This window comes from Varanus komodoensis, unplaced genomic scaffold (assembly GCF_004798865.1).
Source record: "Varanus komodoensis strain SLA01 unplaced genomic scaffold, ASM479886v1 scaffold2, whole genome shotgun sequence".
NCBI lineage: Eukaryota > Metazoa > Chordata > Lepidosauria > Squamata > Varanidae > Varanus > Varanus komodoensis.
Genome location: NW_025335568.1, coordinates 58,827,320 through 58,846,385, shown reverse-complemented (window position 1 = coordinate 58,846,385; position 19,066 = coordinate 58,827,320). Strand labels below are relative to the sequence as shown.

The following is a 19,066-nucleotide window of genomic DNA, read 5'->3' as shown; positions in this document are numbered from 1 at the left end:
TCCCCCGACACACACTGCTGTAGGGGCTGGCTTAGTCCCATAGGCCGCCAGTTGCGGATCCTGTCATTCAGGAAATAGTGCTATCGAAGATGCTTTTAAAGGATGCCTATTGCACTTGGAGGTGAATTATTAACTGGCTTTTGTGCATGCTATGAGGCAATAAAGAAACTAATAATGTCCAAATACCCAAGTGTATCCTGTCTACGCAGCATATCAAGCTGCTAATGTGCTTGTAAAATACATCTTTTGATTCCAGCCTGGAAGTGCCCTCTGTGTGCCTTCAGTGAAAAAACAAACACAATCATTTTTTAAAATGCCTCTTCTAGGTTGAAGGCTCACTTGTGTTCATGTGTCCATGCTGGGTTGTCCATTCCAGGTTTATATTTTTGACCTGGGCTAGATAAGTCAAGATATTCTCCTTGCCTACTCAGGCTATCATTAACTTGAAACCTTTCTCTAGCTAATCAGATGACACCATATTCCCAATGTGTCAAACTTAATCAGGATTACAATAGTCAATCTTAACTCCAATTACTTAACATGGCAGTTTTCCAGTTGCTCCCTGGCAAGCCTGAGGTCTTTGTGGAAGCTTACTAGGTGCTCCTTGAAGAAAAAACCAGTTAAAGCTGACTAGCTTCTCCAACAGGTTGCTTGCCTATGGCTACTAGCCATCCCTCACGTAATCTGACCGGAGTGTGATGGGTTGTTTCCTAGATTAGGATAATGCTCTCTGAGTTTTCACAGGAGGGCAGCAAGATGTAAGATCCTGGAGTCTGACCTGACAATGTGCTTTAGAAGATGCTGACTCCCCAAATCTGCTTCAGTGCATAGAGGTCCAATGGCAGACTTCTCAGAACTTCTCAGCCCACTGTGGAAGAGCATCACTGAAAAGAGCTTTTTCAGGTCACTGACCTGAACAAGTTGCCTTTCCCATTACTTAATTACTTTAAGTTCTCCAACAACTTCCCTGTGGTTCGGTTTTGAATGCACTGTGCATAATGAATGCTTCCCCAGCTGAAGAGCACATTCACATCTCATTTGTTGTGAGAATTGGAGTGACTTATGCAAGGACATCTTTGTTTAAAGTAGCAGTAGCTGTTTCTCAGAAGCTGCCATTTTAATATTCCTTCAACGCGTGGGAACGATGCAGTGTGAGACATTCCATGGCACTGTGAGGAGAAAATGGCTTGTGCCTCCCAAAATGCTGCCCATGTGAAGTCCTAAGGGGCTTGAACAATTTCCCGGCTGGGCCCAGGTGAGACCTGTGCTTAACGGGAATATGCTATTTAGGGTGATGCAGATATTCTGCACAACTCAGAATTATGGAAGGAGGTTTCTAGTATTCACAATTGTGTAAACAGACCATGTAGCCAGAGAATGGCCGTAACTGAGTGGAAGAGCACCCTCTTCCTCTTTCTTTTTTATTTCATTGCTGTACTACTAAAAAGCTGAAGCTCTTGCGCCATCTGTCATGGGGGGCGGGCAGCGGCTTTGGGCTCTCAGTGGGTGTCTCTCCTTCAGTTTACTGTTCCCCCAGCAGTTGCTGGTGCGTTTTCCTTTCCCTCAGTGTTGCTTTCACCTGCTTGCTTGCACCTGCAGGCAGGCAGAGGGCCAATATCCATGCTTGCTTGGTGTTGCAGCTTCACTGCTGTTACCTCGGCCAGACTGAGAGGCAGAGGAACATGGAGGTCGCACAGGTGAAGAGGAGGAGCAGATCTGAGGGCTCTTGTCAGTGGATCCTCTCCTGGGTATGGGGCCTCAGCAGTTGCCCAAACATGCTGGCCCTCAACTTCAGCCCTGCCTGCTTCTCAGACAAAAGATCCTCGCTTCAGTCCCTAGCATCTGAGAGTGTCAAGGCTGGGAAAGAGGGAGATATTTCTTCAGACCTTGCTGAGGTCTTGGTGAGCCAGTGTCAGTAGATCAAACTGGGCAAGAGGGACACCTTTCTTGAAAAGTTTGGAAATATCTTGAGTGGCATCCTGTGAAAGCCCTGGAATAAGTGGTGGGAGAATGCCACATACTCTTGGTTGCGGAGGACTTTTGATGGATATGAGTATGCCGTTCCTTGCATGTGTGTCATTTCAGCATGCCGCTGTGTCATTTGTGAAGCATCTCCTAGATCAAGAAGGAGGGAGGGGCAGAAAAACAATCAAGCAGAGAATATACATTGATCACAGGGTGATTTTTCACTTCTTTGTGTCTTTTGGAAGTTTATACATTCAGCAGAGTTGAGATGTTTCTGGATTAACACCAGTGTAGGGGTACAGGGAAGCTTGGAAGAAAAGGGAATGCACAAAGGCAGAAAAGGAAAGGGAAAGGAAGACAAGAACTGGAATCCTGCGGGCGAGCAGAGGCCGGTCTGTTCTTGGAAAAGCACCGGCAGACTTGCACAGGAATGTAACTGGAGCTGCTGCTGCCTCAGCCGAGCTGATGGGATACTTGGAGGCTGAGCCGGTTTCTTTCTAGGGCCTATTTTTGGGCCTTTCGGTAATTTCCACTAAGGGGAATTCAGGCTGGGGGTGTGGACTCCTCAATAGGTGATTTCCTTTAGGAAATGCTTCAGCCTGTTCTCCCCCCCACCCCCGCAATAACGCTGCCATGATGACTGAATTGGTTGCAAGCCCCATTACCCCTCTTTTCCCAGTGGTGCCTGTGTTGAGGGAGTACTATCCCATAAATCTGGCAGGGCCTCGGGGTTTAGGAGCTTCCAGGACTCTGCCCTGGCCAAATAGTGCTGGCTGCAAGCTGCTAGTAGGTCCAGTGGCAGGATGGGGGAACACTGGAATGAGCATGGCAGTGACGAGCAGGGGAGAGAGATTGCTGGATGGCTTCCACTGTCTCTGTAGCACCGAGCCGTTTCCTTTGGGCAGGACTCTTTCCAGCGTCTGCCTGTGTGTGTTGAAGGAGGCATTGAGTAGAATCCCGTGCGGTGTCCACCTCTCTCTGATTTCATGCACCTGCTTTGGTCAGATTCCGTTCCTGTCACCCATTTTGGTGTGCGTGCGTGGCGGGGGGTGGCGGTGAATGGGAGGAGATTCTCTTGTTCAGCTTACCGCATTCTTGAATGGTCTGACTAGACTCTTTGCCTCTTCTCCAACTGGTACCCTCTAAGAGGGCTTGGAAAGTCAGGAAACGGCTGCCACCTTGAGGACACAACAGGCTAGTGACACAAGCACGTCCTTTGTCGGAACCGAATAGGAGCTCTCCACAAACCCAGGCGGGTATGACGGAAGCCCCTGGGGGTGGCTTGATGTGCATAACTGGTGCCTAGCATAGGGCTGACCTGTGCCACAGGGCAGGACCGGCCTCTCCGGATGCGCGTGGGTTTTTTTTGTTTTTAAGAGATATCCACCAACGTGTGTGTGCTAAAGGCACACAGTTAGAATTGAAGAATTCTCAGCCTGGGGATGTTTTAGAGTACCTGAATTGAATGATCATTAGAGTTCTTCTACACCAGCACCTGTTCCTGCTTTCTTCTTTCCAGCAGTTGAGAGTCAGAAACGTTTGCCAATCTGCTGCGAATCATCCCGAGCTCTTCCAGTACGTCTGCCTTCTGCCTGCCCTTGTTGCAAAGAACGTTGGCTGTCCACATGAGAAGCATGTCATGCGGCTTATCTTGCGTAGTTAAAATAGCAGTGAGACTTGTGGCAGCTTTGGAGACCGAGAAATGTATTATGGCACATGTTTTTGTGGATGACATTCCACTTCTTTGAACATATAAAGTCTTAACCCACGTTTGCTTAGTGAATCATGGAGTATGGTTTATTAATGCTGATTCTCTTGTGTCTCCAACTTACATAAGAAGTGGCTTTCAATAATAAATGTGTAGGTGTGCAAACAATTTATGTATGTGTACATAGAACCAATTTTCATATTTTTCTCTTACTCCTAGGGGATGACTGTTTTTGCAACAACAGTCCCTGCCTGTCATCAATCTCTTTTCCTTTGTCTGTCCATCCTTTGTTGGCCTTGGACCGTCACTTCTTTCCAAGCATCCTTAATCTATGGAATGCGCTCCCCAGAGAGGTCTGCCTGGCACCGTCGTTACTTGTTTTTCGGTGCCAGGCGAAGACCTTTTTATTCAAATGTCATTTTAATTGCTAATATTATTTGCTTATTTTATTCGTTGGCCAGGGTGACTTATTTTATATTGTTAATTCGTTTTATATTTTTAGTGTATTATATTTTAATTGATGTTTTGTGAGCCGCCCTGAGGCTTCGGCGAATGGGGCGGCATAGAAATTTTCTAAATAAATAAATAAATAAATAAATGAGACTTACTGAAGGCAAAATTTTAAAAAAAGTACTGGGAAAAAGAAATGTCCTCATTTTATGATAGAAAAGAAGCAAGAGGTAACATAAAAGAGTTTTTGCTTAAAAGTTGAAAAGCAGTGCTGAGAATCAAAAGAATGTTAAATGCAACATTCTTTTTATTTTATATATATTGCTTTTCATTTTTTAACTGGAGAGCCATGGAAGTAAACTCTAAACAGTGAACAGAAAAGAGAAAAGCGAAGAAAATGACTTTGTCTTCTTTCCCCTCTCGCTCTTGGCTGGGTTCATATAATCACAGGAGAAAATGAAGCTGTTGTGGCTTATTTGTCCCAGCCACTGCATGCCAGTTGCAGGTCATACGATTTGTCCAATTTCCTTTGAGGCATATGACTAAGTCGTCTGAACCTAGCATGGTGCACGGTGGGGCAGGCTTTAAAACCACCCCAGAACCTGTGGCTTGTTGTGGTCTGTTGGGGTGGTTTTGAAGCCAGCTCTGCCATGCACCATGCGGGGATCAGATGATAGAGAACTGCGAGGTTAATCAGGCAAACTGCCCGACAGATGAGTGACACCCTGTGGGTGGGGCAAAGAAGCCACTGAGCTCTCTTCCCTCCTGCTAGTGCAAACCTGGCCTCTCTCTCCGCCCCGTGCCTTCTCATCTCAGATCCTTACTAGAGAATACCGTAGCAGCACAATCTTAGTGTTGGGAATGAAAGCGGCAGTTGTTCTTGGCACACGTTCCAAGGTCAGGCAGATTTGGATTCCTCAGATGAGGAGGAGAACCGGCACCCCCAGACACTGAGATGGGAGAGGTGGAGGGGCTGCCCCGCCTTAGGTGGACTCTAAGAATAGCCAGAACCTACAACTGCCAGGAAGAGGCGTGGGGCAGGAGCTCCAGGAGGTAGCCCAGCCTGGTATGGCTCTTGACCCAATGACATGGTGGCAGGAGAGAAGGGCTGGCCAGCTAGAGGAGCGGTAAGCACAGGAGAGACATGCCTGCCTTCAGAAGGGCCTCCCAGAGGAAGGGGGCCCAGGAGCACTGCAGAGCAGGGTTCTTGGAAGTAGTTGCTGGATTGGGTTTAACAGACTGCTTTGTGCATGCTCAGAGACTCATTCTGGGGTGATTGTGCTTGTTAGAAGTACTTTGGAGAATTAAGAGCTTTTACAAACTGTGTGTTGCCTTGAATGGGTGAGAGGGGAAACCTAGCTTCTGACATTTATGCCATGGCCGCAGTTAGTCGGCTATATATATTTTTTGGTTTCCCAGCTACAAGGTTGGAAAATTGCTTTGATCTGGCAGCTGGGTATCTGCAGTCAGATGCCCCCTCTCTCATAGCAAGTGTGGAGAACACTGTGTTGGCAGCCTCTCTGAGGTTGAATGGGCGTCCTCGGAGAGGGCCTTTTTGGCTTTCCCAGGGATGGGAGGAGACGAGCATCACCAAGATACAATGTATATCGGCAGTGCCTCTTTCCCTCCCACTCTGAAGTGCTCCGTTTAGATGGCGGAATTGGACTGTTGAGGAGTTTTGCACAGGGAGAAGAGTGAAGAGGCAACTTTTGCTTTTGTACACCTCCTGCCCTCTGTAACATGCCCTTAATCTCTGAGTTTGAGGGGCACTGGGTAGCCTTGTAGGGCTGTCTCCTAAAGGATTTTATGCATTGTAACGTGTCTGATTAAACTGCTGTGTGTTCCAGGAGGGAAGCTTCCACTGGGGCCAATGAGACAAAGAGTTGTGGTAGGCCAAGTGGGAAAGGATCTTTTCTATCAGGACTGTGACATGAGGGGGAAGCAGTTACCCCCTCTCCCTGCATGGTGTGGTATCGAGCTTAATCCACCCTTGGTAGCTATTTAAATAACAAGGATGCACCTCATCAAATCAACCTCACCCAACCCAGCACTCTTGCACAGTGCTGGACTTTAGCTCCCATTCCCAGCATGGTTACTAGGGAAGGCTGCATTGACCACATCCACACAGAGAATGTATTTTTCAGTTTTGCCATAATGAAGCCCATTCTGAAGTGTCTGGCTCGGCCAGGGATGGCATGAATTGTGCGCAGGTATCTCTACAAAGTTCATTACTTTCATGCTCATGCACTTCCTGGTGCACATAACAAGGACGCACGATCTTACTGAAAGCCAGTACGGCATAGTGGTGAGGGCTGGACTGGGACTTGGGAGATCTGAGCTCGCTGGGAGACTTTGAACCAGCCACATACTCCCAGTCTAACCAACCTCATGAGGTTGTTGTTGTGAGGACAAAACGGAGCCACCTCGTAAGCTGCCTTGAGGTCCTTGTACAGGGAAGAAAGGTAGGGCATAAATTTAATATAATAATAAAAGCAGTGCTGTGCAAATCAAAGTCTGCACTCAGATGTGCATTTGTTGTCGGGAAACTTCAGTTGGTCTAAAACAGGGCAGCAGGAGTGCTAATGGCCATTGACCAGCTTGGTCATATTAAGTCAGTAATTTGCCATCTGCACTGGCTGCCAATCCATGCCCAGCCCCAGCTAAAGCTGCTGGTATTAATATTCAAAGCCCTGGATCTAAAGGATCATTTCCTCCTATAGTGGTCCTTCTGTTGGAGCCTCTGCCAAAGAAAGTCAGGTAGGTGGCTTCTAAGAAGAGGAGCTTTGCTGTTATGGCACCTGGTCTATGAAATACACCTACCAGAAAGGCTTGCTGAGCACCTTCTTTCTGGCACCAGGTGAAGACCTAATTTTCCTAGGAATTTTCAGTGTGTTTTAAATCCTGTACTGAATGTTAAAACTTTGCACTGCTCCTGTACCTTACTCTGGCTTTTTTATGCTATAGTTTTAAACATTACTGTTTTTATACTTTATGTATACTGTATTTTATGTTTTAAATTATTGTGAGCTGCCCAGAGAGCTTCAGCTATTAGGCAGTATACGAGTGTTATAAATATGAATCTGATTCCAGAAGCCAGGTTTTTTTCTGTAAAATATTTTTAACTTTTTGGACCAATCTAAGACAGTGGGCAGGTTGGCACAACACAAAAACCATGGTGAAAAGTTGTGGATTTGTTGTGTCATCTGGACCCAGCTCTCAGAGTTCCTGTGAGAAAGGATTTGTGTTATTAAACAATAGAAAAAATCTGTATTCTAAGGTTTCCATGCTTCAGTATGGCTTCTCTGGTCATCTGGACCTGGGATTGTCATTCCACCATTGTTGATATGGAAGCACCATAGAGTCCCATGGCAAGAGTGGCCAAAGAAGTGGTGGCTTCTAGCCTTTGATCTCTACTTCCCTCAGCTCCCTAGCAGCAGTCACATGATTGCTTATTTAATTCCCATTGACCAAGCAATGTGACTGTGGGCCTGTTTATTTTATGAGACAGGAACAGCACACAAGTATATTTAGGGTGAAGAGAGGAATTGTAATGAAACTGTTTATTTTCACTTGACTTTTTAAAAAAACTCATTTAAAAAAAAATCCTGCAGACATGCAGGTCTGTTTTGGAGGAGGAACCTGTCTCAGGACCACCATAGGTCAATCATGGGGAGGCTGCTGTGGTCCATAGGCAAGAATAGGGGAAAGGTAGTGATTTTGCTTGCATGGACGGCTGCCGTGCATGGCAAGGCTGTCAAGCCATCTGAGTGGGATGGTATATACTGCTAACCTGCAGCAGGAGGGGGTTGGACACAATGGCCTTCATGCCCCCCTCCAACTCTACTATTCTATGATAAGATACAGCAGGGAGCACAGAAATAGTGCTGGCTGGGTAATGGTGTGATTGTCTGACTGGTAAAACTCCTTGCACCATGGAAAGAGTTCAGGGTTGTTTGCCATTTCCTCTGAATCCAGCCAGTGTCTTTTCCTGTATGCCACACATTATAATATATAAGATTGGCTGGGAGTGCACAGTTAGCAATATCATGCAACACAGCCATGAAACTCCATGAGAGCCTTTGCATCATTTCAAAGTGTCATAAAATCCTTTTAGTTGAGCTGGCATTTTCATAGTGCACATGATTTAATTGCATTTTAATTGACTACTTTATCAGTTTGATCTATTGTTACCCATTTTCAGCCTTTGGGGCGAGACTAGCCATATACTCAACCTGTTCATAAATTTAGTTTCTCTAGTTAGGACCTTTATTATTCTGCACATCTCCAGCATTACTGTAGCACAGCCAAAGCCAGCATTTAGGATAAAATTCTGTATCCTAATAACCCTGGTTTTGTTTTTTAAACCCTTTTGGACAGCGCCCAGTGGATTCTTGAATGTTAGGGAAGGATGCTCTATTCAGCTCCTGTTCTCCTGTCTCCATGAGTACAATTCTCTCCTGACAGCTTGCCCCTTGACAGCTTGGGCCTTGGAAGCATAATTGCTCTTTGAGGAAAAGTATTGTTGCAAATTTGCTTAATTTTCATAATTCCCCAAAGGAAAGCTTTGTTAATCTGTTGCAGGAAAAGCAAGAATCTTGTGGATACCTTAAAGACTTAATGCATTTATTAGTCATATGCCATAATATGTTGTTAGTCTTTAAGGTGCCACAAGACACTTCGTTCATTTACACCATCAGTGAACTTAGGATGTGGGCCAGCAGGTATAGTGGTTAAGAATGTAGGCCTGGGGCTCAGGCGATCCAGGTTCTAGTCCCTGTGCAGTCATGGAGCTCACTGGGTGACTTTGGGCCAGTTGCAGACTCTCAGCCCACCCTGTCCTCACAGGCATGTTGTTGTGAGGATGAGATTGAGACGAGAAGGAGAAATAAGCTGCCCTGAGTTCCTTGGAAGAAAAAGAGACAGGATACAAATAAACATGGGCTATTATAAGTGTGTTAGACATAGCTGTGTTTCATGCAATACAATAATCCATGATGGTTTATAAGCCAGGGGTGACTTATTGTGCTGTCTGAACCCAGGCAGAGAGATTAACAAACCAAGCTGTTGGGTTCACACAACCCAGCAAGACATACTTGCTTTACAAACTAGTAAGGCCTATCATGTTGTGTGAATCCAGTGGCTGCCTTGGTTTAAGTCTGCCTCCGATACAAACTTGGCTGGGTGTAGCAGGAGACGTTTCCTTACAAGAAGTGCTCATTAAATTGAATTCCAGTAACCCTAGGAAACATTTCTACTGCAATGCATCAAGAATGTCACCTTTATTAATGATATATCCGTAACCATTTGAGACTTGCCTGCTTGTTTTGCTTTCCTGTGCAACCATGACCAAAGAAAATTTGTAGGCTTGCCTATTCACTTGTGCTGCCTCCTAGCAAGCTGTGCACTATCCTTAGAAGGAGGGGTATTAGTTGGAAAACTCTGATACGTGTGATAAGAAAAGGCTGCTGTTAGCATAATTTTAGGTATTTATAATTTTAATCTGTCCAATAACCAGTGCTCTCTTGGTAGCACACACACTGCTGGAAGATTAAAATGTCATATAAAGACTTAAAATTACAATACAAATATTTAAAGGAATACAATACAAAAGAACAAACCGTGCAAGAAATGTTTAAAGCAGGCATAAAAATTTTGAACCAGATCTCAGAAGCAGAGAAAACAAAAGCCTTTGCCTGATTAAAACAAAAACCGAACCAAACCAAAACAAAATTCAAATCCAAATGCCAGTAACTTATGAGCTAGCAAAACCTCTTTAAAGAGAGCAATCCAAAATCTGGGTGCCACAAATGAGAAGGGTGCCTGTCCTGTAGGATCACCCCATGATCCACCAATAGGGCCCATTCACACAACCCAATTGGCATAGCACAGATGTGGTAGTGCTCCTTGCTGGCTTGGCCTTGTGGTTGAGAGCTTCACCATGAGCTGTGAGCACAGATGGCAACGTAGCTTCTCTTTATGATTACCTTGCACAGCTGTGTGAGAAGCTTGCTCTGCCTGCTTTATGCCGCATGTGACTTAGTGGAGAGGGCAGACTTGGAGCTGAGCACATGGACTTCAGATACCTCCTTGGTCTGGAAGTGCACTGCCTCTCAGGTTCTCAGGTTATTGCTTCATTACAAGGAGGTTGTGAGAATAAAATAGGTGGCGGGGGGCTTCCTTCTAATGAAGGAAGAAAGGGTGTAGATAAGGCATGTTCTATCTGTTATTCTCCCTGTCTCAAGGGCATTGAACCTCTTTCAGGTGAGCGCCAGACTCAGTTTGGGTGAAGCTATGGGGATACCTTGCCATGGATGGGAGGGCCAAACGGAATGGGCCGAAGATGCAACCCTCAAACCCTGTATATTATATCTAACAGTTCTTTATATCCCTGGGGAGGCATTTTGGCTTTTTAGAAAGGGGTAGGGGGACAATTTTACAGAAGATGGGAAGCATTAAATAGCGGTTGGGGTTGAAAGGAGTAGGGCAAGAGAAAGGAGTGTGGCCATCTGGAGAAACCCAGAGGGCTATGTTTGGCCCCCAGACCTGAAATTCCTCACCCCTGCCATATCTGGCAGCATGGATTTACCCCCAGTTTAATCACCTTTGGTGGAATTGTTGGGCTTTGTTCCTTGCGAACTGCCTGCCCATCCTGAAACACATTCTTATTGAGACGTAGGGTTAAACACCATGTAATAACCTTAATACATTTTTTCCCCATTCCATTTTCAGCTTAATGAGCCAGACCTCCTTTCTGCAGCCCTTCTAGGAAGATTATTCCATGATTTTATTCCTCCAGTGGGCTAAAACTTTCTTTTGATAACCAGCATTAAAATTAACAGTTCCTAGCCATTTGTTCTTGTGCCCATGAGCATCTACAAAACAAGTTTATCTCTTTTTTTTAAAGTTAAAAAAGCCTGATTAGAATGCAATAAAATATAGGCCAGCTTCTGTTAATGCTTCCATTTATCATAATCTATTGAAGTCATTTAAATCAAGATTCTAAAATGTTGGCTCATTGCATTCATACCATGAGCAGCCAGCAGCATTTTGCTTTCATACATACAATTATCAAGGGAAACATATTTTAATTTTAATGGCAAGCATTATAAAATGCAGCTCAATGTCTTACATGCCACATTACTTCTTTTTATGGGGAGGGGGCTATATTTTTATCAGAACATTTTCATATTTGATTTTTAATAGGGCAATCAACACTGTGTTAATAATCAAACCTATTACCAGCAGTGTCCTTTGACAAATCCCAGTGCACTGGAATGGTAATTGATACAGTTATAAAACTCCAAATTTATAGTTTAATCTTATACATGTCTACTCAGCAGCAACTCTCATTAAGGTCAGTGGAGCTTACTCCTAAGAAAGTAGGTTGCAGCCTCAGTAACTTACCTCTGAGTCAACAGGCATAAAATGGTTCTGTTCACTGATTTCAGAGGGTCTCACTCCTGTGAAAATGAATTGATTTAGTCATGTTTACTCAAGTAAGTACTGTTACCAGATCCTGGACATGTTTACTCAGATAGAAATCTCCCCCTCACACACACACAACCATTCCCCCGGTTTTCCTGATAGTTTTCTTTATAGATCCCTTTCTGAACCAGCATCTCTGGTTGTGTTGGACTACAACTCCCATCTTCTGGTAGCATGGCCAAAGGCTGGGAATGATGGTGGTTGCAGGGTCAGGAGGAGGGTGCTGGGTTGGGAAAGGCAATTTTATAGCTTCCTTTCCTAAAAGCATTGAGGCTTTTGGGACCTCTGGATGTGTTTAGTAACTTGAGAAATTGCTATGGACACCGTCACAAAATGGTTGCCGTGGGAGGTGTGGCTGGTTACGGAGTAATCGGCCCAAACAACTTGAATACACGACAGTGGTGACATCTAAGCCACATAACACACCAAACAATTCCTATGAACCCACCATTTTCAGCACTTTCTCTCTCTTTGTCTCTTCATCTTTTTCTTGGTGGCTGGGCATGCTGCAGGAGAAAGTATCTGCAGCTACCTGCCACTGTCTTCCTTTTATAAAAGTATCTCTGAGCCCTGTCATGAAGTGTAGAGGCATGAATGTGTAATCAAGGTTGTAGCAGCTGGAGGCCTTCAGTTTGCTGAGATGTAAACTTCCTTCCCAGTAAAAAGAACAAAGGAAATAAATAACAAAGGGGTTGGCCAAGGCATCTTGGGATGAACCAAGAAAAGTGTCCAAAGTGGCCTACAGGAGTGTCTACAACAACAGAGGAAACTTCCTTCTGCCCAAACTATTGGTCCATCTAGCTCATCTAACTCAGTATTGTCTACACTGACCGGCAGCAGCTCTCCTGGATTTTAGACAGGGACCTTCCCAGCAAATATTGGTGGGGACACTCAGGAACTTTTGCATGTAAACTGTGCATTCCACCACTGAAACCACAGCTGTTTCCTGGAGGTTTCTTGCTCTCCTCTGACTGCAGGGTTACATCCTGCAATCTTGCTCTGCTATCAAACAACTGACCATTCAGCCACCCACCCACCAGCCTACCCATCCAGGCATTAGGTGCACTTACAAGTGCAGACAGCCACAAGTTCCATTTCAGCACTGAAAAGGGGGGTGGAAGTTTGCTGTGTTTTTCTGTGTCTGTGGAGGAGGAGGAGGAGGTTCACAGCTAGCCCAGTCCTAGATATATTCAGATTCAAATTGCTGAAAGTAGCACATTGTGTTTCAAGAGTAGAGGTAATTTTCTGTATGACAATATCAAGAGGCATTGATGCTCTTGACAAATAATCAATCCCATGTTTTTTTTTAAAAAATACAGTTAGTGTTTGGTGCTCTTGGATAAGGTATTTTGATGGGGGGGATTTTGCTCAGGAGCTAATGTGTATGAGTATCCTGCATTGAATGCAAGGGGGTTTTTATGTTTAGAAATGGGATAGAAAGCTGGGTGTGGAATTTTATTGAAGCTGTGGTTAAACCTACATGCCTCTTTTCTGATTGATTGATTGATTGATTGATTGTTTGATTGACAGCTGAGTCATGATACTCAATAATCCAGTGTTTCTGAACTTAGATGGAGCTCATTTTACTCATCACTGAACTCCAACCTACATCCCCTCACCTATAGTGATGAGACTTGGCTCTTCAAGTGAAGAGGGGATAGCTGTCAACCTCTGCACCAACCTAGCAAGTAGCTCCCTCAGGCAAACTTACTCTAGTCTCCCTTTCTGAGCAGGTGCCCAGGGGGCTGACATGGGAGCCTATTTAAGGACATAGGAAGAGGGTTCATCTGATCCAGCATTTTCTTCACACTAGGTCAACCAGCTGCCCATGGGAAACCCACAAGTAGGATGTGAATGCAATCATTTTTAGCCATTAGACCAGACCTGGGCGTTGTACGGCCCGCGGGCCACATCCAGCCCGATGGCTGACCCTGTCTGGCCCGCATGAGGTCACTGGCAAATTAAAAGTCAACCTTACTATGTTAAGCACTGGGAGATTACATATCTTGTAAATTTGCGCTGTATAAGTAAAATTGAATTGAATTTATTGCTTTTCATGTAATGTTGATGTTAATGTTTTTGTGAATATTCATTAAATAGTGTTGTTCTGTGCTCCACATTTTCATTGTATCATTGTAATGTTTCATTTACTGTTTTTATAGAGATATATATTGAGCAGAGCTGTAAGTGTCTTGGTCCGGCCCGTAACAACTGTCAGAGTTTCTTATGTGGCCCCATAGGAAAATTAATTGCCCACCCCTGCATTAGACCATGACTTCGGTAGCTTTAATCCAACGAGAATGTAGCATTCGTGGGCCCTGCCATGTTTTCCTACAGATCCCAAAGCAACAAGGGAAAGAGCTGGTGGAGGCTTGGGAATTGGCCTGTGCGTATGGGTTTGTGTACATTTAGAGAGCTGTGTCTACCGGGGTCCCCTCAAGACCAAACTTTCCCTTTAGAGTCCTGAAGGTAGCACCAGAACTGGTTTACTGCAGTTTGTTAAGGATCAGCTAACGCTAATGCTCAGTAGCTGTAATAGGATTTGGGAGCACTATTTTGCTACCATGTCCCAGAAGATTCATTCTGCTAATTGACTTGTGTACAGGGGAATGGCTAAAGAATCATAAAGAGAAAGCACATGGTAAACCCTTAATAGTGCCTATAGGACCATACAAAAGCACAATTGTAAGCACAGACTTCTTAACTGAAGGGGAAATGCTTGGGGAGCTGTAAAAGTCTCTGAGCTTGTTGGTGTAGAAATAAACTTAGCGGAGAGTTTCTGCTGAATGTATTGGGACCACATGAAATAATAAAGACAAGTAAAGAACAGCAAAACATCATGGAGAATACAAGCCAACTTGGAGATTCTTTCTTGGTGAAGGCAAGCTGAGTCTTCATGATCTCGTGGGTGAGACTAGGGGCACATCAATTTTATGGCCAAGGAGGTTGCTAGTCCACATGTTGCAGAAATCTCTGCTCCTGTTGTTTGCGTTGGTCCATTTGCTCTATAATAGCCTGTCACCTGCTGTTATGGAAGCCAGAGGATGTTGTGTTTAAAGATCGACTTGAAAAACAGAATTGCCTACAATTGGTTCTCTGCAGTTCAGAAAGGACCCCAGCAGTTCCTATACAATGGTACTTGAGCGGGCTTTTCCTCTTGTGCAGTGGGACTCCCCCTTCCCCTTGCAGCCCCCACATCTGCTCTGGAGGGAACCCCAATCCCCCTAAGCAGATATGGAGGAAGGTCTACTGGGGAAGAGGGGAAATCCCTTCCACCAGTAATTTCTGTTCTGGTGGCAGGTAGCCAGCATTGGATCTGGTCCAGGGATCTGGTTTGCATGATCAGAGTCCACTGTGGCTTATTTAAGCCATGGTGGTTTGCAGTCCTCCTGGCCACTGTGAATGCTATGGGTTGTTATGTCATCCAAAACTGAGTGGCAGGGCGTTTTTGTCAGTGTAGCAGTGCTCAAAATGTTATGCTGCAGGGATGTTGCATGGTTAACCTTCAAACAACCTCTGCTTCTCAAGATTGGGTAACATGATAAACTGTGGGCTGAATGTAAACAATGGAAACCTGCCCTTAAATAAGCTGTGATGATCCTGTGAACAGGCCCAGGGTGTGATGTCTGGCTGTGCAGAGCACGGCACTTCAGCATTAATGGAGATGGGTTTCCCAGCATGTACACCGGAGTAGAGAACATGGGTGCAGCTGAGCGGGACACCCAGACAAATGCTCAACTGATCTGCAGGAGGAATTCTTTGCTTGCTTCTCGAGTCCGCTGAGGGCAGCAGGGTAGAGACAATCCTGTTATAAGGAGCTCAGTCTGCTGTGGTTGAGTAGCCATCGAGCCCCTTCTGAGATCTGCCACGGCAACAGAAGCCAAAGTCAGCTTCTTGAACATGATACTAAAGCTTAACACCTGCATCTGTATCTGTATCAATCCTGCAAGCAGCCTCTGGGCCAGTGATCTGAAGCCAAGAAAGAAATGCAGCTGCATGCAGCCCCCAAGCTGTGTGGTCACCTGAAAAACTATGGAATGGGAGCACAGGTGCGCTCACAACAGTTTGAGTTCTTCAACACGTGCAAGCTCTCTTAGTGCACCCTCCTTTCCCACCCTTCTGCCAACTTTGGGAGCAGAAAGATGATAGGACTCTCAAATAGCAGGATTGGGAGATGGTTAAATCCTCTGTGACATCTGGAATGGGAAATAGAGTTCCAAGGTGACCCACATTCTGTGTGAACAAGTGCTGGATTTTGTGACATACATATATTTGCAGATCTGTTTGTTTTGCATTATTCTGCTTTGTTGGTCCCCGAGGAAAGGAAAACAAAACACTGCATGCATTGTCCACAGACTGGAAATGTTGCTCATGTATCCCTCTGGATTCTAAGGCTCACATGTTTGCATAGCTGTCTCAGTGGCTTATCAGCTTTTGCATTCTCCTGAGAACTTGCTATTAGGAAATCTTCAAACCTATGGTTTAAATTAAGAAAGTAGGCCAGGGTGCTTCCAAATCAGACTTTAATTGTGCAGTTGCGCTGTCTTTTTTCTGGAATTTTAAAGATGATCCAGACTCCCTTGTCTTTGATTTGCGCGCCCACATGCTATGTTATCTCACTTCTTTCTTTTTCCAAAAAAAATGCATGAAGGAAGGAAAGACACAATAGTTGTATACTGCCTTTTGTTTGGTAACATTAGGAACCCTCCATCTCAAAGCATGCCAGATTCCAGACATTTAGTATCACCAGAATGTCTCTGTCTCAAATATTTCATCGCACTCTTTATCCAAAAGGCTCTTGGACAAAGCTTATGTGCAATAAGTAAAACCAGTTATCTGCTGCTTCCCATTTACCACTTGAAAAGACACAACACAAAGATAAAATGGAATAGTGAGGAGAAAAGAAAATTAAGTGATGTTTTGGTAGGACTCCTTGATAGAATGGTGGAAAATACATTTGACATGACCTTTGGAAATGCTCCAAAGTGCCAGATTATAAAGGATGGTTAATTAAGATGTGGAGTATTGTGTGACTTTTCTCAATACCTGCCTCTTCCCGCAAAGATGTTAATTTGAGAGAGGATGAGAATTTCTACAAATTCTTTTCAAGTTAAATGGCTTTTGATATACAACTTTTGAAGGGGGAGCAAATAGTCCAGAAATTGGTTTTCAAGACATTTTTGGTAGTGGACTCCTCAACTATTCTTACTCTTAGGAAAGAATTGTTATAATGAGCAGTGAATTTTGTTTGAGTTCGTTCTTGTATTTCTCTTTTGAAAATCCAGGAAAAGACTGAGAAGTTTCTGAGGTTTTGAGAATCAGAAACATTGCAAATAAAAATGAAAGCTGAGGTTCTCAGGATGCTAAATTAAGCCTCAGAGTGGATTAAGTTGCCTCATGCTTATCAGTCTTAAGACTTACCTGGACAGTCATTGCATGGCAGCATCTGGCAGTGAGAGTGCTGCTCCTGTCCCTGTGCCGATTCCAAAAAAGAATTTAGAGAATCGAGACGAATGATCTGGACAGGAGAAGCTGGATTCCGCCAGCCACTTTTGATTTTGCACTGGGATATTCAGTGCTGCAGTAACACCACGTGACGCAAACTCCTTTACGCTTCTTTTCCTCAGAATCCTCTTCTTGTTCCATCTCAGAATCACAGAAGCACTAGAGGGCCTGGAGTCCTGCCCTGCGCACCCTGCTACTTCATGCAGCACGGCTGGATGGGAAGGGGTTGGGCCATCAGGGGACCCTTGCCAATAAGGCCATATATATTGCCAGCCAGTTCCCCCCCCCCTTTTTTTTTTTTTGCTAGCCTGCTAAACAGGTAGGAGCCTGTATTTCCACAGCTACTACAGAGAAGGAGTCCCCCTTCTACATTGCCTGCATGGAAATTGACCCTACTACGAGGCTAGTAAAGAAAGGACTTTTAACAACCCCTGTAACTGGCATGGTCGCCGAGCAAACTGGAAGAATAGAGGGACTTGCCCCTTGTATACCAGCCCACTCGCTTGCCTACAGAGAATTCCTGGTTGCCTGCAGTTGACCAGGCTATTTGTTTAATGGGTGCATGTAAAGAGATTCAGGAAAGGGTGTCTGGGTGACCAAACCGGAAATGGGAGTGAGTAATGAGAGAATTGGTTGTATAGACTTTTGAACCCAGGCTCATAGGCTTGCTTGCTGTCACCTGCAACAAGCTATTGCACAGCTTGTGTTCATCTGGCATCGCCTGCTGCACAGAGCGGTTATCCTGCGTTTCCTGTGTCAAGGTAAAATGCCGTCTGTAGCTAAGCCAATGAATATTCTTTTTTGTTCTGTGACCCTTCGGGCAGGGGTGGTTTGAACTGCAGTCTTCTACAAAAATTAAAATGGCTCCAGGAGCCAAGGGGTCCGAGTGCAGAGCTGGCAGCAATTCCTTTTGGGCAGAGATCTCTGCTCCACATGGCCGGCAACTTCCTGTCACGACGTAATCCCCTTAATCCTGCTTTAGCTCTGTTAATTTTCCTCCTTTCCTCTTTTTCTGATCCGATTTCTCTGTGGCGCATGAATCCCGCTGCTCCTCAGCCGAGCTAGCAACTGAGGTGCAGCGGTGGCCTCCCGACCTTCCAGGCTGTCTCCGGAGCGCCTAGTACCATGCGGCAGGGGACCTGGGATGGTGGTGCCTGAATGTGTCCCATTCTCTCTGTCTTACAGGCTGTGCAGTCTCCGCCTGAAAAAGTTGACGGTGCTGAGGGAACTGGACAAGGAGCTCAGCTCCGTGCTCATCGCTGTGAAGATCCAGGTACACTGCTGCTCCTGCGTCCATGAGGGTCTTCGGGGAAGCCAGGGTGGGATGCAGCTAAGTGGTGGTTGCTGTCTGTGACATTTGCTTGCGCCTCCTCCTCCTGCTTGTATTTTTGATTTTTGATTGTGCCACCACAGATCCAACCCTTGGCTCAGGCAGAGGCCCATGGAGGCCACCAGTTGCCCACTTAGTCCAGAGCGTAACGTTAAAGCTGAGGGAAGGGGACTGTGCTTGTTGCCTCCCCGTCTCCTCTCGCCTCCTAGAAAGTGGCAAGTGTTGTCTGACGTGGATGATAACGGTGTTGGGCTTTGCAGGTTGCTGGGCTTGTTGCAGAATGGTGTGTCCGTGCCAGAAGGGTCCGGACAGGTAGACTGTTGTCCTTTATTATGCACAGCCATGGTTCACTTGCAAGACCATATTGCTGTGCTCATTCTCTTGCTCCCTCTAAACATGCAGATGAGAGAATAACTCATTTTGTTCTCCCCAGGTAGAGTCTCTCTGTGTGTTCTGTTGTATTGGATGGGGGGACCTCTTGCCTTAGACACCAAAGTCAGGCAAAGGGGAACAGTTTTTGCACCCTCTAAATGTCTCATTTGTTGCATTCTGGGAATTAGAAACATAGAAACAGAGCGAGTCAGAAGGGGTCTCCCGGGCCATCTAGTCTGACCCCCGGCTCC

General features: G+C 45.3%; 1 protein-coding gene across 2 annotated transcripts in view; it reads left to right on the top strand.

Annotated features, from left to right (window-relative positions):
* The window catches only part of LOC123022490 (phosphofurin acidic cluster sorting protein 1-like), a 155,703-nt gene that overhangs the window by 79,569 nt on the left and 57,068 nt on the right, over window positions 1-19,066 (top strand). For both annotated transcript variants that reach the window (XM_044428192.1, XM_044428193.1), the window contains exon 2: window positions 18,299-18,386. In XM_044428192.1, the coding sequence (XP_044284127.1) occupies window positions 18,299-18,386 (88 nt within the window). The remainder of the gene's footprint in view (window positions 1-18,298; window positions 18,387-19,066) is intronic.